General features: G+C 42.7%; 1 protein-coding gene across 5 annotated transcripts; it reads left to right on the forward strand.

Annotated features, from left to right (window-relative positions):
• Positions 1-212: 212 nt before the first annotated feature.
• On the forward strand, positions 213-25,729 carry EXD1 (exonuclease 3'-5' domain containing 1). 5 transcript variants are annotated; one of them, XM_071744726.1, is made up of 12 exons: positions 213-552; positions 1,051-1,119; positions 2,146-2,197; positions 3,104-3,169; positions 3,744-3,874; positions 5,291-5,358; positions 7,223-7,309; positions 9,395-9,499; positions 9,606-9,686; positions 14,656-14,799; positions 17,523-17,714; positions 25,228-25,729. In XM_071744726.1, the coding sequence occupies exons 1-12, from the start codon at positions 306-308 to the stop codon at positions 25,501-25,503; spliced, it is 1,518 nt and encodes a 505-aa protein (XP_071600827.1). In that variant the 5' UTR covers positions 213-305; the 3' UTR covers positions 25,504-25,729. The 5 variants fall into 5 exon arrangements, with proteins under 5 accessions (XP_071600827.1, XP_071600826.1, XP_071600828.1 ...); XM_071744725.1 differs by lacking the exon at positions 25,228-25,729 and adding an exon at positions 21,400-22,271; XM_071744729.1 differs by having other exon boundaries at positions 266-415.
• The last annotated feature ends 532 nt before the right edge of the window (positions 25,730-26,261 follow it).

Below are 26,261 nucleotides of genomic sequence, written 5' to 3' on the forward strand. Positions count from 1 at the left end.
CCGACTCACACCCCTCTCGGGCCGCCCAGCACCACTGTGGCGGAAACAGAGGCCCCACCGATTCTTATCACCTCGCCCCGCCCGCCGACCCCGACCCGGCCCGGCCCGGCCCTTGCCGCCCACCTCCCTCCGCCCCTCAGCCGCCAGCCCACACCCGTGCGCAGGCGCACAACGCCCCCCGCCCCCGGGGCGCAGGCGCCATCTCTGGAGCCGCGGCCGCTGAGGCTGAGGCTGCCTACGAATCCCAGAAAGCAGCGTGCGGACAGCCCCGGCCCCGCTGTCGCGGGGGTTGGGTGCGGGCTCTGATGGGGCCGCCCTCGGGGCGTGGTCGGCGCCTCGGTGTCTCGCTGCGGCCCCTCCCTTGCTCAGTGCCACCTGTGTCCCGCCGCGGTGGCTCCGTCTCCGTTGCGTCCGGGTGCCGCGGCATGGCCCGCAGCAGTGAGCACTTCGGTGCCTTCCTGGAGAGGAGCGTTAAAGTCACCTTAAAATGCGGCGTCTTCCAGGGGGTGCTGCAGCACCTGGGCCCCGAGCGGAGCCTCCTCCTGCGGTCAGGTCGGGGCCCGGTGCCGTGACGGTCAAGGCCGCGCCCCGACGGCCCTCAGAAGGCTCCAGTGCCTGGGAGGGGAGCGGGGGGGCCCGGTGCCATGGGCCCGGTGCCGTGGCCCGGTGCCGTGGAGGGTGGAGGCGCGGGTGGCAGAGTGCCCTGGGCACTGTATCAGTGTGGGCATCTGGGTGCTTCCCGGGAGCCAAAATGGGCCCTGGGATGGATAAAATATGGAAGAGATCAGAGCTGCACCTGCCAGTGCTCTCCCCTGTGAGAGGGGGGGAAAGACCCAGGGTTTGTCTCCTGCTCGGTGCAGTCACCTTGTAGAAACCCTTTTCTGCAGACTGAAACTTAACCCATTTGATTATTACTTTTTTTTTTTTTTGCTGGTTAATAGTACCACCTGGTCCTATGGCCTGCCTTTGTTCTGCAAATGGTAAAAGTTTTTACTACAAACAGTGGAACCTACTGTATGTCTGTTTTTTTTTTTTTCTCCCTCATTTCAGTGAAGAACTTGGAAACGGGCAGAAGCACTCCAGGACTAAAGATGTTTTTTGGCCATGAAATAGTCAGTGGTGAGCCTTTTCTGACAGCGTTTCAGGGCACAGGGATCATGCCAACTTGGAGTTTAGCATTTCAATTCTTTTTATCATTCTGATGAATTTTTCAGTTGCATATCTTTTTTTTTTTTTCTAAAGTCAGTAGGAATTAGAATGTCATATCAGCCACACAGATTTTATTCCACAGTTATCTAGCAGTGAAATAATTCCCCACTTTGCAAAGGTTTTGTAAGTGTACTGCATTAAAGCTTATTAAATACATAATGAATAAAGTCCACTAATGAAATTAACAACTCTGAAGGTAATTAGATGAGATAAGCATGCCCCTTGTTAGTGTCCTGAAGGCAAGTTACTTGTTAATGTCCTGAAGTCATTGGTGTATGTTCTTGAATGAGGAAGTTTTTCACTAATAGACTCTGCTGGGAAGTTATGCATAAAGTTCTAGTTCTTGCTTTTGCTTTTAGTTGCATAGGAAAAGCATCTGTGTTACGTGGTCTCTTTGTGTGAGCCCCTTTCAGTGATTCACTAGTGATAAGAATATGAGCTTATATAAGGAAAAAAATTTCTAATGATTAAAGATCCTGTGCTTTTCTGTTGGCATCTGCTTTGCCAAGGAGCAAAGTGATGAGGGTGAAATAGCTCTAAGGCAAATACTGGACTTCCAAGTGACTAACTGACTGCATTCTGCCTTTTTCCTTGTGTCTGCTTTCTTCTAAATGTAATAGTCTGTAAAGTAAGTCGTTGTAGTTTGATACAGACTTTGGTTTTGGTGGGATGCTAACCCATTAGTCTTGTTTAAAGGCTAGAGTTCTGCAAAGACACCTTTTCTAGGCTAATGATGTAAGTTGTTTTGTATAGACCTGTACATCAGAGTGAATGTAAAATAATTTAAACTATACTTCTGAATTTATATTTTTTTTATATCTATGTCCACGTCCTGTGGTGCTTAGTATTGGTTATAGTTATCCTTTTTGGGGAGATAATGGGTGTCTAAAAGTTGCTTTTCAGCACTGGGGTATAAATTCTTTGCTTCTATTGCAGTGGAATTGCTGGATGAACCAAATTCAGGGAAGGGAGCAGCAGTGCCCTCTGAGTATGTAGAAATGTTTCTTTCTTTTCGTGGTAGGAGAAGGGATGGGATGTGCTTGCTAAAATGTACAGCCCCTACTTATATTTAGTATAATACTAATGTTCAGACTCAGCTGTGCCAGGTTTGTGTTTCTCTGCTCTCAAGTGGTGAGCAAGGTGGTGACTGAAAGGCCTCTACTGTGTAAAAGTTTCTCTGAAGTTATTGCTTACATTTTGCCTCTCTTGCTTTTTTATCTTTTATCTTTTTTTTTTATCTTTCTTTTTCCTCCCATTAGTGTTCCTAGGTAGAAGAATGTTTGTTCTGTTTCCCTCTCAGCCTGTGGTCTCAGTGCTCCCATGAGCACTTCTTTTGTGGTAGAACAGTCCCAGGAGAGTTGCACAGGGCAGGTTAGGTTTATACAGGTGCTCTCAAACCAGGTATAAATGTGACTTCAGGAAACTGGTAAAAGGAATGCTACAAAGTCCTGCAGATCCATGTTCCTGGATGGCTTTCCTTGGAGTCTTCTCACAAGATCACATTTGAATAGTTCATTCTTCCTCTTAAGAGGAGTGGGAATCAAGTGGTGTTGACTGAATCTTTAAAATATATTTTAAAACACATAGAATTGTAACCAGCAATGCTTCTTTCATGCTGCTGCCTTATCTTTTTTCTCCCTGTTAAGTAAGCCTGTGTTCACACATACTTGAATATGCTTAACCTCAGTAGCAGATGCCTGTGTTAATCCTTTAAATGCAGAATTTTAGATACAGGATTCTTCAGCTACATCTAAAGGTTGGTCAGAAAGGTTTTTTTTTTTTAATGGCTTTATTCTGTTGAGATAGAGAGGTACATGACTGGAGCTTTGTGATCATAATGGAATGTTTTTATATTAATATAAGGAAATTTATACTAATAAATCCTGTTTCCCAGTGAAGTAGTATTGACCTCAGACTGCCCTGTCACAGAAATGAAGCATGTGGTGACATCTTCAACCAGGTGCATGTTTATTATTTTTTTTGTCTTGCTACCATTTGGTAAGATTTAATAACTTCCATTTGATTACAGTAACATTTTGGTAGTTATAATTGTTCTAAGTATTGATGAACTTTATAAAATCACCTTCCAATTACAGTAGCTAACTAATGAATCAAATATTATTGACTCAGTGAAAAGATTTGCAGATATTTAAGTTGTGTGGTTCTTAATTCTTCATACTTTGAACTCTTTCTTCCCTTGAAACCACTGCTGATCTTTGCAGTGAGCATCTGTTCAGGTTCTGCTTTCCCCTTTTGCTTCCAGAATAAATGTGAAAATGAAATGTGTAGTTTTGTACAAAGTAAGCTTATTATTGAGCAGCTTCAAGATCTTCTTTAAAAACAATGCACATTGGTTTGGGAAGTTGCTTCCCATGTAACAGGCCATTGCTTATTTTTTATATGCCAGTGGATGGCATTGGATGAAGTAATTTTCTTTATGAAAATGTCCATGATGGACATTTCCACCATTCCATGGTGGAATATGTGATGTGTGACTTCTGTGCTCTGTGTGGTTGCTTGCCTTGCTCCTGCAGGTGCACTTCAGCTGCTGAAGGGAACAAACAAGCAGACACAGGACAAGCAGGTTGTGGCCCATGGAATTCTCCTTGTGTTTCCCTGGAGAGCCAGCTCAGAGCCTCAAATAGGTTAAAATACTCCCCCTCAGGTAATGTGGGTTTTAGTGAAGCAGTGTAGTTAGTTTGTCTTTGGTGTTCAACATCTTTCCCAGCAGTTGTAATCTCTTGGTTTGCCTCTATCAGAACAGGATGTATTCTGAAAGAAGAATGATCACAGAAAGGTACAGAGCTTGTTATCTGCAGATATGCTCTTTGCCTGCAGACACATTCACATCAGAAGGATCTGATGTGAACCTGGAATCTGCATTCCAGGATGTTTATCTTCTGGCTCTTGTGAACTGTGAAAACAGCTGTGCAGCACAGCTGATCTTTTGGAGAAATCAAAGTTTTTCAGCCCAGTGAGCATTCCTCTCTGGTTGTTGTTTTAATCTTATTCTTGTTCCTGAAATGTATGAGGCACGACAGACAACTCAGAGCTCAAGAAGACTTTTGCTCTTGGTTTCTGTGCTGGCTTTCACGTGCTTGTGATGATTGAGTTGTGTGGTTCCTGCTTCACACACAGACCCAAGCACAGATCCAAAAGCTCCTTCTGTTCTTGTAGAGCTGTGACAACAGTGCAAGACCTGCACAGGCAATGACCCGTGTGCTGGAGGAGAAAATCAGCAAGGGCTCTTGTGATCTGGGAGAGCCTTTAAAAGTGTGTTCTTCTGATATTTTAATTGACTATTATTCTGGATATAACACAGGGAAGATTGTCCCTGTGTTGTCATGGATGCGTGTTACTAACGTGCATTTTTACCTAAAGATAGGGCAGTATCTTAAAGAGAGCCCTACTTTATCTGTTCATTAGAGATTGTTAAGATAAAAAAATACTACAATGTGGCCCCTTTCCCCCTTTCCCCCCTTTCCCCCCTTTCCCCCCTTTCCCCCCTTTCCCCCCTTTCCCCCCTTTCCCCCCTTTCCCCCCTTTCCCCCCTTTCCCCCCTTTCCCCCCTTTCCCCCCTTTCCCCCCTTTCCCCCCTTTCCCCCCTTTCCCCCCTTTCCCCCCTTTCCCCCCTTTCCCCCCTTTCCCCCCTTTCCCCCCTTTCCCCCCTTTCCCCCCTTTCCCCCCTTTCCCCCCTTTCCCCCCTTTCCCCCCTTTCCCCCCTTTCCCCCCTTTCCCCCCTTTCCCCCCTTTCCCCCCTTTCCCCCCTTTCCCCCCTTTCCCCCCTTTCCCCCCTTTCCCCCCTTTCCCCCCTTTCCCCCCTTTCCCCTTCCTTTTCTTCCATGCATAATAATGACAAAAAGTAACACATAACTCACTTTAAAAGATTGAGGTTTTCTGTCAAAAAGACAGAATTTTTTTCATGCTCTAGACCATACTTGTCTGAATTCCAGTTCAGGGACCTGTTAGGTGTGTTCAGGACATGGAGAGGGAAGAACTGAACAGCTACAGCAGACGGGTGATTATAAAACTAAAACACATACTTTGTGTAAATCTAACAATTGTTTTTTCTTCCTTTTAGAGAAGAAGGAAGAAGAGAGTGTGGAGTACACAGTTGTTGATTGTTTCCAGCAGAAATTTGGCTCAGCAGTAAGTACTGATGGAAGCTCTTGCACAGTGTATGTGACTTAGAATCCTAGAATCATAGAATCAGCTGGGTTGGAAGGGACCTCAAGAGATCATCAAGTCCAACCCTTGATCCACTACCAATACTTCTCCAACTACTTCTATGCCTGGGTCATTCTGGTTGTCATTAGAGCCATGAGGTGTGAATCCATCCAGGTTTTTGAGCACTGCTTTTTAAGATCTTACACTGGAAATCACTTTTGCATACTGCAGTGAAATTTGAGTATAGGTGGTAATTGGCTTCTTTAAGTCAAGTAGAAATAGTTCCTCTGGTGGCATCCAAGTCTATTCAAAGAGTGCAAATCTGCAGGGAAAGAGTGCAGTGCCTGTGAGTTTGCAGTGAGTGGATGTGAGTCTGCATTAGTGTCTGTTAGTTCCTTTTTTTCAGCTTCTGTCACCAGTGGCTGAGGTGAAGGACAAGTGCTTGAAAGAGTCCAGAGTCCAGCGCAGAGCTACTGAGATGATTAAGGGAGTGGAACATCTCCCTTATGAGGAAAGGCTGAGGGAGCTGGGTCTCTTTAGTTTGGAGAAAAGGAGACTGAGGGGTGACCTCATCAATGTTTTCAAATATGTAAGGGGTGAGTGTCAGGGAGATGGAGTTAGGCTTTTCTCAGTGGTGACCAGTGATAGGACAAGGGGTAATGGGTGTAAATTGGAGCATAGGAGGTTCAAGTTGAATATCAGAAAAAATTTTTTTGCTGTAAGGGTGACGGAGCCCTGGAACAGGCTGCCCAGGGGGGTTGTGGAGTCTCCTTCACTGGAGACATTCAAAACCCCCCTGGACACGTTCCTAGGGGATGTACTCTAGGGGGCCCTGCTCTGGCAGGGGGGTTGGACTAGATGATCTTTCCAGGTCCCTTCCAACCTCTATGATTCTATGATTCTATGATTCTATGATTCTATGATTCTATGATTCTATGATTCTATGATCAGTATTACTATTTAATGAATAATTAGTTTGTTTAGGAAGGGAACAGCATGAGTGTTTGTTGGCATTAGGAAAGGGAAATCATTGTGTCATTTTAGTAGGTATTTGGACCTCTGGACAGTCCTGGACCTTTTTCTCTTAAATCATGTATAACAACATAAGTGGACTTGGTAGAACTTGCAGCCAATGATAGATTTATTGTTAAATTTAATACCATTTTGAAATCCTGAGTAAGACCAGCAATACTATGGGTTCTCCATGCCATTTTGTGTTGCAGTAACACCAGTTGACATTTGGCCTCATCCCATGGTATTTCTATTTCACATACAGAGGAAAAACCTCTTCCCCACAGGAAGAGATTTCCCTGCTCACAGACAGCTGTTGCTAGAAAAGAAACTGGCTTTTTATTTCTGTTTATGCCTCATGCTACATGTGCACTACAGGTTTCTTTATCTTAATTGTCTGAAAAATTTCTATGTCTGTGACAGTAATAGGTTTTTCTGTTATACCATGGAAAATAAATGAGTTATCTTTTTTTATCTGAAGGGAACATATTATTTATGTAATCTTAAGGAAGTTCCTAAAACCTACTTAGGATAATTTTCTGGTAGGAGGTCCAGAGAGTCTGTGTTCTTTAGTTGTCCATAATCTTTGCTAAATTTACCATTGATGTTTTTAGTTGTGGAATTTTCAACTCTTATCTATAATGGACTGAATCTTGTTTATTTCTCTTGGATCACTATACATGAGATTTGTTGTGCTTTTGGTATTCCATTTTTAAATACAGGTCATGGCCAGAAAAATTTCATTTTACTGTTTGTCCCTCTGCCTATCATTCTCTGGCACTTTTAATTTTATTTTTTATTCCATTTTTTTCTTTTTGTTTTGTTTTTTCACTAGATACTCCACCTAAAACAGCAGAGTGTTGTCAGTGTAGCAGGAGAAGGTGTCAATTTGTGTCGTCATGGGAAACTCTCATTGCTTGAGGTAAGAGGCAGGTATTTCCCAAAATGTGACACTAAACAGAGGCATAACTGAAATATTTGGGGAAATATTTGTGTTTAAAACTTACTTACATAGCTGGTTTGGTAAGGAATATGATATTCTTCCAGATCAGTTATTTAATTGAAAGTGTTACAGAAAGAATTATGCTACTATAAGGCAATATAATAATTACTTGCATGTGATATATTAATATAATAACAATATAATAAATAATATAAAAATATAAAATAATATAATAAGATAAAATATATTAAAATACAATAACTTCTACATAATATATAAATTTGTATGTAATGATGTAACATTGTTTGCCATCTTTTTGCACTTGTGTACAGGTAGAGGTGTTACACAAGTACAGCTGTTACCTATTGAAAACCTGCAAGACCTCATCTGACAATGATACAGTATCTTAATTAGCTGTGATGTTATCAGCATCTGAAAAAGAAGTGTTGAAAGGAGAATATGTTTGCTCAAAATCTTAGTTTATTTTTGAACAGGTTTGAAAGCGAGTGGGTTTTTCCCAAGCAAAACCTTGTGTGGGAGTTTGTGCTTCAAACTCAGCTCATTTATGCAGTAATGTCTACAAAATATTTGCCTTGGTATGGCAAAATTGCTTTCAAATAACAACTTTTCTTACATCACAATCATTTTGAACACAGGCAAAACCTAAATTTTATATCCTGTTTGAAATGCTCAGGTGGAAAACAGCGTTTTTTGATAGTGGTCTTTGACAGTGAAAGGAATGTCACAGGCACAAGAATTTTCTTGCAAGTGGTTCTTTCAAAGTGTCACTGTAATAGGTGTGGGAATTTATTTTAAGTATTGTGCATAGAGTTTGCTGTTGATATGGCTCAAAATGGTGTATTTAACTGTGTATAGCAGACTACTGGGTTGTTATTTTTTAATTACTGTGAGAGTTTTTGAGCACCTCTGGCAAAAAACAAGGTTTGTTCATGAATTAGGATTAAGGAAACCAAACCTGCTCTTCCCAGCATATGCCTGTGCATAGGAAATGATGGCTTGTGAGCAACAGTGCATTCCCCCAGGGATCAGTGTTGGGCCCAGTTCTGTTTAATATCTTTATCGACGACTTAGACGAAGGGATTGAGTCCATCATCAGCAAGTTCGCAGATGACACCAAGCTGGGGGGAAGTGTAGACCAACTCGAAGGCAGGAGGGCTCTGCAGAGGGACCTGGACAGACTGGAGAGTTGGGCTGATTCCAACGGGATGAGGTTCAACAAGGCCAAGTGCCGGGTCCTGCACTTTGGCCACAACAACCCCATGGGGAGCTCCAGGCTGGGGACAGAGTGGTTGGAGATCAGCCAGGCAGAAAGGGACCTGGGAGTCTGGATTGCCAGGAAGCTGAACAGGAGCCAGCAGTGTGCCCAGGTGGCCAAGAAGGCCAATGGCATCCTGGCCTGTATCAGAAACAGCATCACCAGCAGGTCCAGGGAGGTGATTCTGCCCCTGTACTCAGCGCTGGTGAGGCCACACCTCGAGTACTGTGTCCAGTTCTGGGCCCCTCAGTTTAAGAAGGATGTAGAGGTCCTGGAACAGGTCCAAAGGAGGGCAACCAGGCTGGTGAAGGGACTCGAGCACAGGCCCTATGAGGAGAGGCTGAGAGAGCTGGGGCTGTTCAGCCTGAAGAAGAGGAGGCTCAGGGGAGACCTCATTGCTGTCTACAACTACCTGAAGGGAGGCTGTAGCGAGGTGGGAGCTGGACTCTTTTCACAGACGACCTTCTACAAGACAAGAGGACACAGTCTTAAGTTGTGCCAGGGGAGGTTTAGGTTAGATATTAGAAAGAATTTCTTCACGGAGAGGGTGATCAGGCAATGGAATGGGCTGCCCGGTGAGGTGGTGGATTCTCCGTCCCTGGAGACATTTAAAAAAAGACTGGATGTGGCACTCAGTGCCATGGTCTAGCAACTGCTCCGGTGGGTCAAGGGTTGGACTAGATGATCTCTGAGGTCCCTTCCAGCCCGGCTAATTCTATGATTCCCTACTGCTTTGAAACCCATTCTTCTTCTGTCCCTCACTCATTTTCTCTGCAACTGCCTTGTAGATGGCAACAAAGAGCCGGATTTTCCTATTTGATATCTTCCTTCTGGGACCTCAGGCTTTCAAAAATGGATTACAAATGGTGCTTGAAGATAAAAACATCTTGAAGGTAAGGCTACAGGAGATGTGAGGACACTTTCAAGTGGCTGAGGTCACTTATATAATCTAGCAACACCAAAACTGGACACAACTTTGACAGCTTTCTCTTGCTTTAGATCATGCACGACTGCCGCTGGATCTCAGACTGCCTCTTTCACCAGTATGGTGTCCTTCTCTCCAATGTCTTTGATACACAGGTACCCTTCAAATAACCTGTTTGGCAATCAAAGATTCAGCAAGAAACACTTCAGCTTTGTTCAGGGCATTTTCTCAGAGAAGGTTTTGCTATACTAGAATGTGAACTAAGTAAATGTAGTGGTTTTGTTCCAGCTACAAAGAAGCAGCAGGCAAGACTGATCATGGTGTTATTTAGATTCTTGTGTGGACCCATTTTTAAAAGATCCTTAGTATCTAATATTAACAGCAAGTGTATTGGTTGGGTTATTTTTATAAGATATATTATCAGTGATTTTGATCGAAGTTGGCACAACCTGAGGTTACTGTGACTTAAACAGAAGCCAGGTCAGCTTGTGCTTTATATTCTTTGTTACTCTTTCTGTCCTTCTCACAAGTGTAGAAAAATACTCAGGTTACAGGTATCCATCACTGGGAAAAACCTGTTTATAAAACCAGTGTTGGAAGTGAGAGAACAAGCTAGGTTAGCACAAAAATCTTGTTTTTACTGGTGCTGGCCCTGGTAGTTGTAGTAGCTAATGTTGCACTACTAAGTGGAGAATTAGAGACTTTTGAGAAAGCAATTGTGTTATGTTCTCTGATTTTGCACAATGGGCATGAATATGTTATGCATCAGTGTGTATAACTTGTCCTGGCCTGTACACTGACTTTTATTTCATAGATATGACTGCCTGTAGTAACTCTTCAAAGCCCTAATCTTGGCTACATACTAAGCTTTATACAGTGGAGGATTCTCTGAGTCTCCTTCTGATCTTAGTTTGGCCTTTTGCCCCTAGAAGGTATGAAATGTAGAAGTCTGGATTAGATGGGATCCTGCTTGCATAATTTGAAAAATGTTTTTCATCCCTGCTTTTGGCCAGTTGCTGCAAATATTTATTCCTTGCAATGAATCACCTAAAATAATTAACACCACGTGTAGAGCATGGCAGTGAAAGCTTTAGGTGTTCACCTTCTGTCTTCTTCCTTGATGTTCTTATGGTACTTAAACATCACCTGTTGAAATACCTTTTAATTAAAATGTCTGTAAAAATCTGATACTGCTATTTCACATTTGGCTGCCTTGGGGTTTGTATGTGTGTCCCTGCTGTACTGTAACAGCCTAAAAAACTGCAGAGTGAGTCTGCAACTGTCATTTGTCAGTGCTTATTCCCCTAACATTGCCTTTGGGGACACTTGGATGCTGCATCATGAGGCTAGAGCATTCTCACACTCTGAAATTCCTGTTTTAAAATGTTCTTTGTTGCATATCCGTGTAGTACTGAAAGAAATAATAGATTTCTTCCTAGAGGTGTGTGCTGAAAGAAGAAAATTTGACAGCTTGAGACTTTCCATAAGACAAGTGTCCATGCAAGGTTTAATTATAAAATGTAGAAGTCACTGATATTGTCAGATTTGAGATCAATTTGCAGTGAATTTGGCCAAAGATTCTCACAGTGAAAGCTAAAGCATTGTGTTCATTGTGGGCAAGTTTATTCTGTAACTGTTCATTCAGATTAGACTTTTTATTAATATTAACCACAAAGATGGTTTTATTTTTATTTAAATATTTAAGTCTTTTCTCTCCTTGTTTGGACAGCACTGAAATTTTTTTACTAGAAACACTCTAACCACCTAGAAGAATCATAGAATAGAATAGAATCATAGAATGGGCTGGGTTGGAAGGGACCTCAGAGATCATCAAGTCCAACTCTTGATCCACTCCCACTGCAGTTCCCAGCCCATGGCACTGAGTGCCACATCCAGGCTCTTTTGAAATATCTCCAGGGATGGAGAATCCACCCCTTCCCTGGGCAGCCCATTCCAGTGTCTGATCACCCTCTCCCTAAAGAAATTCTTTCTAATGTCCAACCTAAACCTCCCCTGGCACAACTTGAGACCTCTTGTGCCCTCTTGTCTTGCTGAGAGTTGCCTGGGAAAAGAGCCCAACCCCCCCCTGGCTCCAACCTCCTTTCAGGGAGTTGGAGAGAGTGATGAGGTCTCCCCTGAGCCTCCTCTTCTCCAGCCTCAACACCCCCAGCTCCCTCAGCCCTTCCTCACAGGACTTGTGCTGGATCCCTTCCCAGCCTCCTTGCTCTTCTCTGGACCTGCTCCAGCACCTCAATCTCCTTCCTGAGCTGAGGGGCCCAGAACTGGACACAGGACTCAAGCTGTGGCCTCCCCAGGGCTGAGCACAGGGGCAGAATCCCTTCCCTGGACCTGCTGGCCACGCTGTTCCTCAGCCAGCCCAGGATGCCATTGGCCTTCTTGGCCACCTGGGCACACTGCTGGCTCCTGTTCAGCTTCCTGTCAAATGCACTATATTTCCATAGATTTCAACTTGATCTTTTTTTTTGGCTTGGAGTAAAAGAAAGTAATTGCTTGAGAATGTCTTTCCTGAGGTTCCTCTTCATCTACACTTGGCCACTAAGAGAGAAAGACCACAGAAGGTTTTAGTGATCAGAATACAAAGGACTACTCAGTAATGAGTGATGGAAACTCCCTCTAGCTGGTGATTTGTGCTTAAAATCCAGTGAAGGTCAGCTTCACCTACATCTTCTCCATTTTCTTTTCTTCCTTGAACTCATCCATTTGAATTGTTGCAGGTCCTTTCTCCAGATCAGTTTTCTGCCACTTTTCAGCTGATGGTTGTAGCCTTCTTTGAGCTGCAGGAATGTAGCCAGCACAGCAGAAGTACAGGCAGCCCTACATTCTCTGTGCTACCACAGAGCATAGAAGGTCTCACATTTCTTTCCTTACTCCAAGACTGCTTGTTCTACTTGTCATGCTCTAACATTTTGCATTTTCTTCACAATACCTTCATGCAGTCCTTTATTCCTTGGAAATTCAGTAAGTGGCTTGGCCTAGCACTTTCTTCTGGCAGGTTTAGCAGATACATGGCTTCCAGAGAAGGCAGCATTTAGCTATTTAGATGATGCCTTAGAGGCAGCTTTAGTCACTAATAAATCACATCAGTTTCTTTGCCTTTGCTATTGAACAGGAAGATTTTATTTTGTTTTCCCAAAGACTTTATTGATAAGTTAGGAATTGGGGGTTGGGCTTGGAATTTACCCTCACTATGGGAGGCCAGAAGAGGTCAATTAAAATTATGTGCTCACTAGTGCAGGGACTGAGCTGGTGCTGCTGTGAGTGGTCTTCAGCCTCAGTGTCTTCAGCTGTAACCTTTGCAGTAAAACTGGGCTGGTCTGTAAGCTCATGGGTTTGTTGGTGGGATTGTGGATGCTTGTGTTGAGTGCTCAAGGTTTCTCAGGAGAGAGAAAGGAGAGAGTAAGGGAGGAAAAAAGGCTATAAGTGGGGTTTTCAGATGACCAGAGTGGGAATCTGGGCTTTTGAGTAGCAGAGGAAGTCTTGAAGGGTAGGTTCTTACAGCTGCCTCCATCTCACATTTGGGCTTTTCATTTTTTCCCTCTCCATTCCCCTAGGAATTCTCTCTCTTCCAGGTTTCCCTTTTCCATTGTCTTTGTGCATCTCTTGCAGTATTTCCATTTACTGTTGTTTTACTTAGTTAGGGACAAGAGTTGGGGTTGTTCTGGCTCTTACTGCAGAGGAGTAAAAGGGAAGAAACCAGGATGAGAAGCAGGCAAACACCATGCCATGCAGTCACTGCTGGAGGATGTTGTCCACTTATCATCTGGTTCTGTGGTGCTGCCAAAGATGAACCTTACTGGCAAAATCAGGTTTTAGGCAACAGGTTTTTGACAACTTCCTATGTAAGGAAAACATGATGAAAGAGTATCACTAGCTCAGGTTTTAGATAAAAGGCAAACCCATAAGTATCCTGGGGAAATATCACTGTGTTTACTCTCTTTTGTTCTGCTCCTAACTGTCTGCTGTCTGGGGACAAGGACTGCTCTAGAAGGAGTCCTAGACTAATAGTGTATAAAACTTACAAGTCTTCCTTCATTTCTTCTTTCATTCTCCTTCCTTCCTTCATTCTCCTTCCTTCCTTCATTCTCCTTCCTTCCTTCATTCTCCTTCCTTCCTTCATTCTCCTTCCTTCCTTCATTCTCCTTCCTTCCTTCATTCTCCTTCCTTCCTTCATTCTCCTTCCTTCCTTCATTCTCCTTCCTTCATTCTCCTTCCTTCATTCTCCTTCCTTCATTCTCCTTCCTTCATTCTCCTTCCTTCATTCTCCTTCCTTCATTCTCCTTCCTTCATTCTCCTTCCTTCATTCTCCTTCCTTCATTCTCCTTCCTACATTCTCCTTCCTTCATTCTCCTTCCTTCCTTCCTTCTTCTTCCTTCCTTCTTCTTTCCTTCTTCTTCCTTCCTTCTCCTTCCTTCCTTCCTTCCTTCCTTCCTTCCTTCCTTCCTTCCTTCCTTCCTTCCTTCCTTCCTTCCTTCCTTCCTTCCTTCCTTCCTTCCTTCCTTCCTTCCTTCCTTCCTTCCTTCCTTCCTTCCTTCCTTCCTTCCTTCCTTCCTTCCTTCCTTCCTTCCTTCCTTCCTTCCTTCCTTCCTTCCTTCCTTCCTTCCTTCCTTCCTTCCTTCCTTCCTTCCTTCCTTCCTTCCTTCCTTCCTTCCTTCCTTCCTTCCTTCCTTCCTTCCTTCCTTCCTTCCTTCCTTCCTTCCTTCCTTCCTTCCTTCCTTCCTTCCTTCCTTTTCCTTCCTTCCTTTTCCTTCCTTCCTTCCTTCCTTCCTTCCTTCCTTCCTTCCTTCCTTCCTTCCTTATTTTCCTTCCTTCCTTATTTTCCTTCCTTCCTTATTTTCCTTCCTTCCTTCCATTTTCCTCCTTCCCCCCTGCCCCCCTTGAGCATAAAACTTACAAATCATTCCTAAAAGATGCAGGGGACCGCCTTTTATGTAACTTTATAGCTTAGAGGAGTAACATTCCTAACTCTGCAGCTGTATGCAGTCGAAATTACAATTAATCTGTTTGCAGTGGACTTCACTGACATTCATCCCTCATCAACCCCCCCCATTCTCTGCCCTGGGTTGCCAGCTGCTGCTCATGGCTTGTTGGTCCCTCCCATCCCAGGTTGCTGATACTCTGCAGTTCTCAATGGCAACTGGAGGTTTCCTTCCACACCGTGTCTGCTCCTTCCAGGAGTGTTTGATGCAGCACTTGAAGATCCCTTCCACGTGGCTTGCCAGCATCAAGTGCAGGCAGCAGATGGCTTCAGTGAGTGATTCAGTGAGGCACTTTCTGAGTGGGATTGTGGATGCTTGTCTTGAGTGCTCAAGGTTTCTCAGGAGAGAGTAGTAAAGGAGCTGTGCTTTGCCCCCATCCTGAGATGTCTCTGTCAGTTTTTTGGTTTTTTTTAAGAGCATGGCACTATGGGGTGGTGAAGTTGCTGTAGTTAAGGACATTTTGTAAGCCTGACTTGGGGGGCAGATGCAAGCTTTAGTTGGCAGAAGTACTTGTGCTGGTATTTCCTAATAGCTCAAACTTAATGGGCCACTCATTCCAAAGATTTGGGGAATGTAAGCTGGATAAATAGAATAGACTTTCAGTTGGAAGAGACCTACAACAAGCATCAAGTCCAACTGCCTCACCAGTTTGTGGCTGACCAAGTTAAACCATGTTATTATGGTTTATGTTATCAAGGGCATTATCTAAATGCCTCTTAAACACTGACTGCCTTGGGGCAGCCACCACCTCTCTAGGAAGCCTATTCCAGGGACCACCCTCTAGGTAAAGAAATGCTTCTGAATGTCCAGTTTCAACCTCCCCTGACACATCTCTGACCCATTCCCACCATGTGTGTAACAGGGAGATGAGATCAGCACCTCCTTCTCCACATCCCCTCTCCAGGAAGCTGTGGAGAGCCATGAGGTTGCCTTTCAACCTGCTTTTCTCCAATCTAGACAAGCCCAAAGTCCCCAACTGCTCCTCATAGGACATTCCTTCTAGCCCTTCATCAACTTTATTGCCCTCCTCTGGAAACACTGGAGCACTTTTACATCCTTCTTAAATTGTGAGGCCCAGAACTGCACACAGTATTCAAGGTGGGGCACCAGCAATGCTGCATACAGTGAGTAAAACCACCCCCAGATCCCTTTTCTGCAGGGCTGCCTCTCCCAACTTACACTTTTGCTCAGAATTACTCTGTCCCAGGTGCAGAACCTGGCATTTCCACATGTTAAATTTGGAAATTTAACATCCCATTAATCATAGGCCAGTGCTCCAGTTGCTGCAGATCCCTCTGCAAAGCCTCTTGTCCCTCAGGGCAGTCAGCAGCACCTCCTAGCTTGGTATTATCAGCAAAGCTGTTAATGGGGCATTCACTGCTGCACTGAGATGGTTGATAAATGTAATGAACAGAACTGCCCCTAAACTGGACTCAGAAAAGTTCCAAAGACTTCCAAAGATGACATTAAATATGGGAAGTAGACACTTAATGAGACTTCACTATACAGGCAGGGTCATCAACAAACTCTGTCCCAAAAGAACACTTTTTTTCAGTCTTCATACTCTTTTTGTAATTTCCTGAGCAAATCTGAGTGGGTTTTTTTTGTCTTACCTGCTCATAGACTTAATCTTTTTCAAAAGCCTGGATTAAATGTTATTTGATACTGCTATAATAGCTAATCAGTGAGACTTGGAACACAGTTTTAATCTTACAGAAATTTTGGAATTCTAATAGTGTACCTGAAATTTTCAATTTAGAGAACCCAGCATGGCAAATCTAAAGCAAATGGCAGTATCCCTGCCTTAGTTTATGTCTTCATTTAGTTAGCTGTTACACCAATGACCTCTCAGTGATTCCCTCCTACCCAGGATGGGGAGTTGGGAAAAGGAACAACAAATGAGTTGAAACAGAAGCAGATTTAATAAAATAATAATACTTTTAAAATACTAATAAAAAGTACACAATGTTAGACCACACAGTGGTCACAAGCTGCACACTCTGGTGAATGCCAAATGTCAAACACCTGTGAACAAATGGTCACAGCAACCAGGATGCCCCTCAGGGGCAGAGGGACAGGGGAGGCCCTCCAGGGATGATGACAGCATTGAGGAAAAGCCAAATATTTGGTAAACTTCCCTATTTATAGCAAGTGTGACATTTATGGTACAAAATACTTCTGTTGGTCAGCTTGGATCAGCTGCCCTGGCTCTTAGCACCTGGCTAACCCCAAACTGCCAAAGACCTCATTCACTATGGAAAGGCACCATAGCCAGCCACAAATTAAACCAAAATATATTTTCCACTCTGTTCCCACCAAATGAGGTGCTGCAGCCTTCTCAAAAATGCAGCTTTCCTGCAAAGAAAATTGAATGTATGATTCTATGCCAGTGAAACCAGAACAAACCAGACCAAATCCTCCATTGGCCTGACAACAAAAAGTGGAAAATGAGTGTGCAATATGTGTGTGGGAAGTACCAGTAGAAGCTTCTCTGCAGTGGTGGCTTTGCTCAGATTATCACAGTCGTGGTGCTTAACTGGGACTTAATTTCCTGTTCTTCTGATTCCAGTTGTGATGGCTGAAGATATTACTATCCCCATCTGTTTCCCTGCCCTTGATGGGAGGTTTTTTTTTTTTTTCCTTTAGATCTTTCAGCTCTTACCAATCCAACCTAGTTTCAGAGCTGGGCAAGAGAGAACCTAGCATTAAATGCTGGGATAGGTGTGTGTTGGGTTTTTTTTTTGTCTGTTTTTGTATTTTTTGGAACAAAAAAAAAAAAAAAAAAAAGAAACAAAAAAAAAGAAACAGTCCCTCCTCCCAAACTCCCTCTTCTTTAATATCCACAGGTGGCCTTAGAAGCTGCAAGCATTCAGTAGCACTGAAAATAGACACCAGCATTGGGAGATCTGTTGTAAACTGCAAAATATAGTGATGAAAAGCTTAGTTATAACTTCTGCTACTTAAATAACATTTCATTTGCATTGGGATATACAGGAGAGTCCTGACAAATGGTTCCTGAGACCCCTTCCAGCTTCTCTGCTTAAAGCACTTGCTCTGGAGGCTCTGTGCCTTTTGCTGCTCCACTCATCTCTGATGGATACCTTGATGTCTGACCTGACAGCTGTAGTACAGAATTATTTAAATACTTACCAGACTGGCTCTGGAGTTCACCTGAGGAGCACAAAGGTAGGTATCACCTTGTCTGTTTCTCTGGTGATTTGATCTAAGATTCTGGTGGATAAACACTGGAGGACATAGCTGCAGGACCTTCCTTTTCTGCAACTTTGCACCCTACTTTATGCACCTTGTTTCTGTTATCACTGCATTTCATCTCAGTCCATTGGCACAAATCCACCTCAAGTTAAAGTTTTGGGTGGTGAGATGCAGCTGTTAAGGCATGGGCAGAGCTACACAAGCCTTGTGTTAAATGTGAGACTGTCTGGGCTCAGGAGCAGCTCTGTGTGTGTGTGAGGGCATGAGGAGTTGTAAAGTGTTGGTACGTGGAGCTGCCAGGGTTGCCTTGTTTGGTCAGAGCATTTAGTCCCCAAATCTTGTTCTGTTTTTCTCCTGCTCTGTTGTCACTACTGCTGAGCTCTTCTGCATATAGAAGCTGCCAAGTGCTTTGGCCACAACAGCCCCATGGGGAGCTCCAGGCTGGGCACAGAGTGGCAGAAAGGGAGCTGGGAGTCTGGATTGCCAGGAAGCTGAACAGGAGCCAGCAGTGTGCCCAGGTGGCCAAGAAGGCCAATGGCATCCTGGGCTGGCTCAGGAACAGCGTCACCAGCAGGTCCAAGGAGGTGATTCTGCCCCTGTGCTCAGCCCTGGGGAGGCCACAGCTTGAGTCCTGTGTCCAGTTCTGGGCCCCTCAGCTCAGGAAGGAGATTGAGGTGCTGGAGCAGGTCCAGAGAAGAGCAAGGAGGCTGGGAAGGGATCCAGCACAAGTCCTGTGAGGAAGGGCTGAGGGAGCTGGGGGTGTTGAGGCTGGAGAAGAGGAGGCTCAGGGGAGACCTCATCACTCTCTCCAACTCCCTGAAAGGAGGTTGGAGCCAGGGGGGGGTTGGGCTCTTTTCCCAGGCAACTCTCAGCAAGACAAGAGGGCACAAGAGGTCTCAAGTTGTGCCAGGGGAGGTTTAGGTTGGATATTAGAAAGAATTTCTTTATGGAGAGGGTGATCAGCCATTGGAATGGGCTGCCCAGGGAAGGGGTGGATTCTCCATCCCTGGAGATATTTCAGAAGAGCCTGGATGTGGCACTCAGTGCCATGGGCTGGGAACTGCAGTGGGAGTGGATCAAGGGTTGGACTTGATGATCCCTGAGGTCCCTTCCAACCCAGCCCATTCTATGATTCTCTATACTGTCTGTTTCTGAGAAGTGTTCTCTCTTGTTTGCCAAAGCTTTTTATTTCTGTGAAAGCATCTCTGAGTTATCTACTTAATATATTTTCACCTGTGTTGTCTAAAAAAAAAATTAAGTAAGACTTTGCATTTTTGATTACATAGAAGCAATAGTAGTGCATACCCATATACCTTGGAGTGGCTCTTGTATGGTGGACACTTCTTTAACTGCTTGTTAATTTTTAAAGCATGGCAGTGGAATCAGATTTTTAGTTAAGGAACTCATCATCCTGCACTAATGAAAAGCAAAGGTCCATGCAAACTAAACAAGTAGTGATATTGTGGCCTTTTTCTGCCTTCTCAAGTAATCTTAGGAGGGCTTGCAATAGCTTTGTAAGATATTGCTGATACTAAATTCAGATGAAAAGTGAATGATCAAACATCCTCATTTTTGAGAGGATGAACAAGAGACTGAATTTACATGGTTAAAGTCTGTTACCACCTCATTTTTGCACTTTTTGTCTTGAAATATTTATTAGGAAAAGAGAATGGCTTTATGAAAGAAATTGTCTTTTTCTTTGCCCTGTTTAAGAAAGCACTCAAGCATATGCTTGAATCCTTTGGGAATTGCTTCAGGGCACAGAGCAGTAAATCCCATTATTGAGGATTAGAAGGAGATTAGTTTAAATAACCACAAGAGGTCATAGTTGCTTCACGATGGAAGAGGTCATATGTGAAAACCTTTTCTCTTCAGTGGAGAGCTACAAAAAAAAGAAAGTTGTTCAGAGAAAAAAAGTTAGTTTAACATCTAAATTTCCAATGTAAAATGCATTCAAAAGTAAGAATGGCACAAAGTAAAAAACTGTTGAAGAGTACAAATTCTGGTTTGCATTGGATTGCTTATAGGTTTTTTAAAAAGTGGTATCCAAGTTACTGAAACCAATCCTGTTATAAATCCATTTATTCTGTAAGATTAGCCAGGGAATTAAGCCAATCCTGAGCATTTCAAGTGGCATTTTGAAGATCTGTTAAATATCACATCTGATAATCACACTTCTTGCAGTTGCTTTAGAAATCTTCTAGTACAGGTAGCCATTCTCACTATCATTTCATTATTCATAATTTCTTATTTCTAAATTTTATGAGAAGATCACACAAGTGAAAGTTTCTTCTATTTTATTTAAAATCTGCTTGCAGTACACGTTTAAACTCCAAATATGGAGTCTGGTTTAGTGAAATCTGCTCTCTTGCTTCAGTTTCTTCACTGATAAGGTTAACAAAGTTAAGGAAATCCTTTGCAAATTGATGAGTTCAGCTAAATCTGCTTTAAGGAAAAAAAAAAAGGGGGTGGAAGGGGAGCTTTGTTTGTGCAACTTCTGTCCTTTTTGGCTAAGCCCTGAATCAAAAGCCTTTATTCAGACCATTTCTCAGAACGAGGTAACAGTCAAGATACTTCCTGCCATTCCATGTATTGTACTGCACTTTCATGGATCTTTACTGCTGAAATTTATCCACCACTAAGGTTTGTGTTATTCCTTCTTACATTTTGTGGAGCTACAGCTGGAAGTTGCCTGGGAAATGCTTGTACTGAACTATTTCCCTTTTTACACTGAACTATTTTCCCTTTTTACACTGTCACAACTTACACTTGTGCATCACCTTGGGCAGTTTCAGGATCTTTTTGGTGAAAAAGGTGCCTTGGCTTTTGTGTGTGAATTGAATAATGCTGAGTAGTGACCAATAATGTTGAATAATGACAACTGGGGCAGATTCAGCTCTCCTGTGGCATCAGCAGGGTCACCCTCTGAGAGCAGATCTTAAGCAGACCCTGCTTTTCCTCCTCTTTGAAAATAGCACCCAGGAAAAGCAGAAATGCATAATGATGGAGTAAAAGCTAAGCCCCTGAGAGCTGAGGAGAGACAAGTGTGTGTAAGAGTGATGAATGGAATTGTCACCACCTTCCTTGGGCTCTGTATGAACAGTCTCTGCAGTCAGTTTTCCACATGCACCTCTTCTTCCTCAGTGGTTTTGTGTGGTCCAACAGGCCCTGTTGGTGGCAGGATACCAGAAGCACTTTCTGGGTAAATGCAGAGTTGCTGCTATGGTCAGACCATCCCAGAGGTTTTTGCCATATTCAGGAGTGTTTGATTTCAGATTTATGCATAATTACATGTAGCTGTGTCTAATTTTTTTTTTTTTTTTGTTTCTTGAACATGGATGATTAGTGTGGGTTTTGTTACAGCTTTTTCCAACAGTAGCTTGTACTTTCCCTTTACTTCAAGCAAGTTTTCATAAATTATTTTATGGGAACAAAGTCCTAGGTTGTCAGAGGCTGTAGACAAGCTTGTAGGAATGGAGATTAATGAGAGTTTATTGCTTTTACAGCAATGTTCTGGTAAGAGCAGAGAAAGCAGCAGTTACATATTTTGTGCAAATGTCTCTTTGACTTGGGTGCCATAATTTTCCTGAACAATTGCTGCAGCCACTGGTGGTTTCACTCTGTTTTCAGCCATCATCTCTTCCCCTTAATCTTTTAGATGCTTTGCTGGAAGTTACAAAGAAACAGAGTCCTTATGTTCAGCCAGTGGATGGCTGTTCCAGCAAGACTTCCACCTTGTTTTTGGACAGCCAAACACAGTCATTTGTCATTTGATAGTTGTTTCAGCAGTTATAGAAGATGTACCAGGGAGCTGCCCCCCTGAGCTGGTGTGCCAGGTGGAGGACAAGGTGGCTGGATGCAGCTCCATGGATTAGAGCTTCCTTTGGGAAAGGGTTGCAGAAAAGATGGGTGTCATGCATCCTAGCAGTTGATCCCCACAGTCAAGTATTGCCAGTATTCCAGAGCAGCCAAAAATAATAATTCAATATCCTTGATGGTGTAGTAGTGGGAGAACAGAAGGAAATGGAAATTTGAGGAAAAAAAAAAAAAACAAAAAGAAAGGCATGTAATTGATCCTGACATTTTTGGAAATATATATTGTCACTTTCTGTGGCTTTTTCTGTCATCATCTGCAAGCTGTAGTTGAGTCTTCTGAAAAGTGGGCACTCCTTCCTAAGCATCTTGAGTTTTACCCTCAAATCAGGTGCAAACCAGTAACTGCCCATCCCCAATGCTTCATTATCAACCCCCTCAGCTTCCCCCTTCAGCATATTTCTGAAACTGATAATCTTCCCTTCTGCTGAGAGGGAGAACTCAACACAAATTTCCCACCCTGAAGGTCTCTGCAGTTCCCTCCATTTTCAGCAAAGCTGTGAGGAGTAGTTTTTCTTCTGCAGGCATCAACTAAAATGGGTTTCTGTGCAGCTGTCACTAGGAAAGGGTTAGTGAAGGAGCTCTATGTATTAAATATGTAACCCCTTGTAGTTTAATACTGTGTGTTGGTAAATGCAGCTGCTGGGGGTGTTGAGGCTGGAGAAGAGGAGGCTCAGGGGAGACCTCATCACTCTCTCCAACTCCCTGAAAGGAGGTTGGAGCCAGGGGGGGGTTGGGCTCTTTTCCCAGGCAACTCTCAGCAAGACAAGAGGGCACAAGAGGTCTCAAGTTGTGCCAGGGGAGGTTTAGGTTAAATTGACACATGTAAGATTCTTTAACTGTCTATACCTCCAGGGTATATCTATACCCTGTATCTCTATACCTCTGACACTGGATTGACACTATTTTTTTGCATTTAGATTTTCTTTCTCCAAATAGTAAAATGAAATTAAAAAGTAATTGTGGAGCAGAAACTTATGTGAAGTACAGGACAGCTAAACAAAACAGTGTGAAATACTGTTCTGTGTGAAATACTGAAGTGATTCTGCCCCTGTGCTCAGCCCTGGGGAGGCCACAGCTTGAGTCCTGTGTCCAGTTCTGGGCCCCTCAGCTCAGGAAGGAGATTGAGGTGCTGGAGCAGGTCCAGAGAAGAGCAAGGAGGCTGTGAAGGGATCCAGCACAAGTCCTGTGAGGAAGGGCTGAGGGAGCTGGGGGTGTTGAGGCTGGAGAAGAGGAGGCTCAGGGGAGACCTCATCACTCTCTCCAACTCCCTGAAAGGAGGTTGGAGCCAGGGGGGGGTTGGGCTCTTTTCCCAGGCAACTCTCAGCAAGACAAGAGGGCACAAGAGGTCTCAAGTTGTGCCAGGGGAGGTTTAGGTTGGACATTAGAAAGAATTTCTTTAGGGAGAGGGTGATCAGACACTGGAATGGGCTGCCCAGGGAAGGGGTGGATTCTCCATCCCTGGAGATATTTCAAAAGAGCCTGGATGTGGCACTCAGTGCCATGGGCTGGGAACTGCAGCGGGAGTGGATCAAGGGTTGGACTTGATGATCCCTGAGGTCCCTTCCAACCCAGCCAATTCTATGATTCTAATGTTTAGGGTTCAAAGAAGCAAACATAGCCCGGGAACCCCTCAGTTAAAGAAGGAAATATTCTGGTAAAGGTGCTTTCTTGTTGAAGGAGTGATAGTTCACAAGCAGAGCTGTAGGATCATGGGGCTTTAGGACCCCTGTGCAGCCAAGTTGATTTCCCCATGCACTGAAGCTGCAGTAGATAAGGTGCAGAGTTGGGTATAACAGCAGATAACATGTTCCTGACACATGATGGAATAAACTCTCTTCTCTGGCTCCATATAATTGCTTTCCTGAACCAGCTTTCCTAATTAGCAGGTGAGTTGGGACTGCTCATATTGATCATTATGAACACAAAGTCTGAATTTTTGTGCAGCTTAGCTTTAAATGGTTTAAGGTGTAGATTTCCTCTCACTGTAGGAAGCTGGATGTACATTCTTCTGGTTAAACAGAACTGAAGGTGGGGTGTTTTCAAGTAAGTGCTTGCTCTACTGTTTTTCTCTAACCCTATCTAAACTATTTAGCCTTCCTCTGATCTGTGCAGGCTTCCAGACCTACATTTTGTGAGGCATGGCTCCTGTTTACAAAAGCTGCTGGAATTCTTTTTTTTTCATCTCTATGTCCACTTGTGGTGTTAGTTTTTCTGCCACTGTGCTCACATCTGACTTACCAGCACCTTGCTTCTTGTAGCTTTTCCCGGATCTTTAAACATTCACCCTCTTCCAATCCCTGGGTGTCAAGGCAGGTTTTAAGCAAGATTCCTAAAGTTCCTAGTTCAGAGTTTTTATCTTCCCCACTGTTAAGGAATTTTGGGTAAAATCTACCTTGCTCTTTGTATTTTGAGTCTCAGTATTAAGTATTCATGGGACAATCTGAAACAGATTCTGGGTACATAATGAATGGTTTTGGTGTGGGAATCCCCACATATCTTCATGCTAAATGTAGAAGAGAAAAAAAATAGTCTTTTTTACCATGCTGCTTTTGTATTCTTACCACTTGGCCCTGCAGCATAGTTGATATTCTGTGCTCCTCTTGTGTTTAAAGAAAATTTTTTTCATTAGTTCAGTGATATTTTTTTAAGTATTAGTAAAATTATTCTGGACTGGCTCCTTTTTTTTTTTCCCCTGTAACTTCATGCTTACCATTGTCTTCATTTGAATGTGGCTGTGCTTTCCTGAAGGAACTTCACAGTATCCATTCTCCTAACCTGTAGTCCTGCCAATTTCATTTAATGCTTTCTGTGATTTTTGGCTGTCAGGTAACATTTATTTTACACTGTTTGCATTTTGTCTTGAAGTTGTCTCCATGCTGCCTGCTAGGATTGAATTTGCTTGACTGCCTCTTACAACTTTTTATCAAGTTTCCTCATTTGGGTCATTCTGCTTAAAACAGCTGAACACAACTGTGGAATTATTTTTTTTTTTTTTAAATTTAATTGTTCCTACAAAGCTGGTGAGCATTTAAGGAACAAATGGAATATTTTGAACAGTGTCCCATGCACTGCTCAGGACTAAATCAAGGAGTGCATCTCCCTTAATGTACATTCTAAGCAGGTGTTTTGTTGATTTCTTAATTATGTTGACTTTTTCCACATAGGGGTTTTCTTACAGGATAGAAAACCATGATTTCTAATGACAAGCTGGGAAAGCTGCCTTTGCTCTTACAAGCAAACATGAACTGGTTATCCCTCCTTTTGGCATTCACAACAATTTCATAATGCAGAAAAGGTGTTTCAGGAGACATTTAAATCCTATATGTGAATGCTCCTATATGTGCCACTTAAATCTGGAACATCCTCATAACAAAGGAGTCAACAGTAAATGCAAGTCCAATATTTTTCCATTTAGTTTTCCTTCCAAAGAAAGAGAGGGGAGGGAACTCTTTGCAGTATTGTTTGTTGCTACATTCCAGAGATCTAACAAGAGATGATTGTTCTGTTCCATTGCCTGATTATAAGAGGGAGCTCTTATCACAAGCAGAACGTGTGTGTGTGTGTATTTGTATTATTTTGATTTCTTTTTCTTTTCTTTTTCCCTTATCAGCCCAGTTGCATGGAGCTGCCAGAGGAGCTGCGTCAGCTGGCAGCCACCCAGAAGCAGAGGCAGAAGAAAGCAATAAAAGAGTACAGAATGAATGAAGATGGTCTTCTGATCAGACCTCTCCTGGAATTAAAAGAGAAAAGTGATCCACAGAAGGATGGGAACTGCAGAGATGACAGCGATGGCTTTCCCACAAATAAAGCTGTGGCTCAGGTGACATCCTTCTGCATTGAGGATTTACTTCCTCAAGAAAAGCTTGAAAATCAAAATCAAGTGTGACATCTGTGGAAGAGCCTTGTACCAGTCTGAGGCTGGCTCTAAAATTGGATAGAGGCAACTTGGTGAGCTTAGGCTGGGTGTTTGAAGATGTCCACATGAAGAAAGGGGCTATTCCCATGCAGAAGTGTCAACAAAAGCTCCTTTATTTACAGTGACAGGTAAACCCACTGTTGACTAGAAACAATAATGTCCTTTCTTTCAAAGTAAATTCCTTTTTTTTGTTTGAGGTCTGGTTTTGGGATCCATTTTTTTCAAGAGCTATTTTTTATTTTAAAACAGTTCAGTTTTTTTCTTACATTGTTATCATTGTTATGTCTTAAATTGTATTAGTTCTTTTATTATGTTTTGATATATATAATATATCTATTATATAATATATTATAATAAAAGAACTAATACAATTTAATAATATAATATATAATATATTATAATATATTATTATAATAATTTATTATATATTGCCAATATAATATATATTATAATATATTAATATATTATTCTATTATATTAATATATTATATACATATTATATATTATAGTATAATAAAAGAACTAATACAATTTAATAATATAATAAAAGAACTAATGCAATTTAAGATATATATAATATAATGTTATATATATATATTATATATATATAATATTATATTAAAGTTCTGTTATTGCATACCTGTTGCAGGTATGTAAAACCTGCACCCAACCCAGATATGGAAATAGAGGAGCTTATAAACTGCCTGTTCATTGAGATTAGAAAGAAT

The sequence above is a fragment of the Heliangelus exortis genome, chromosome 5 (assembly GCF_036169615.1).
Source record: "Heliangelus exortis chromosome 5, bHelExo1.hap1, whole genome shotgun sequence".
NCBI lineage: Eukaryota > Metazoa > Chordata > Aves > Apodiformes > Trochilidae > Heliangelus > Heliangelus exortis.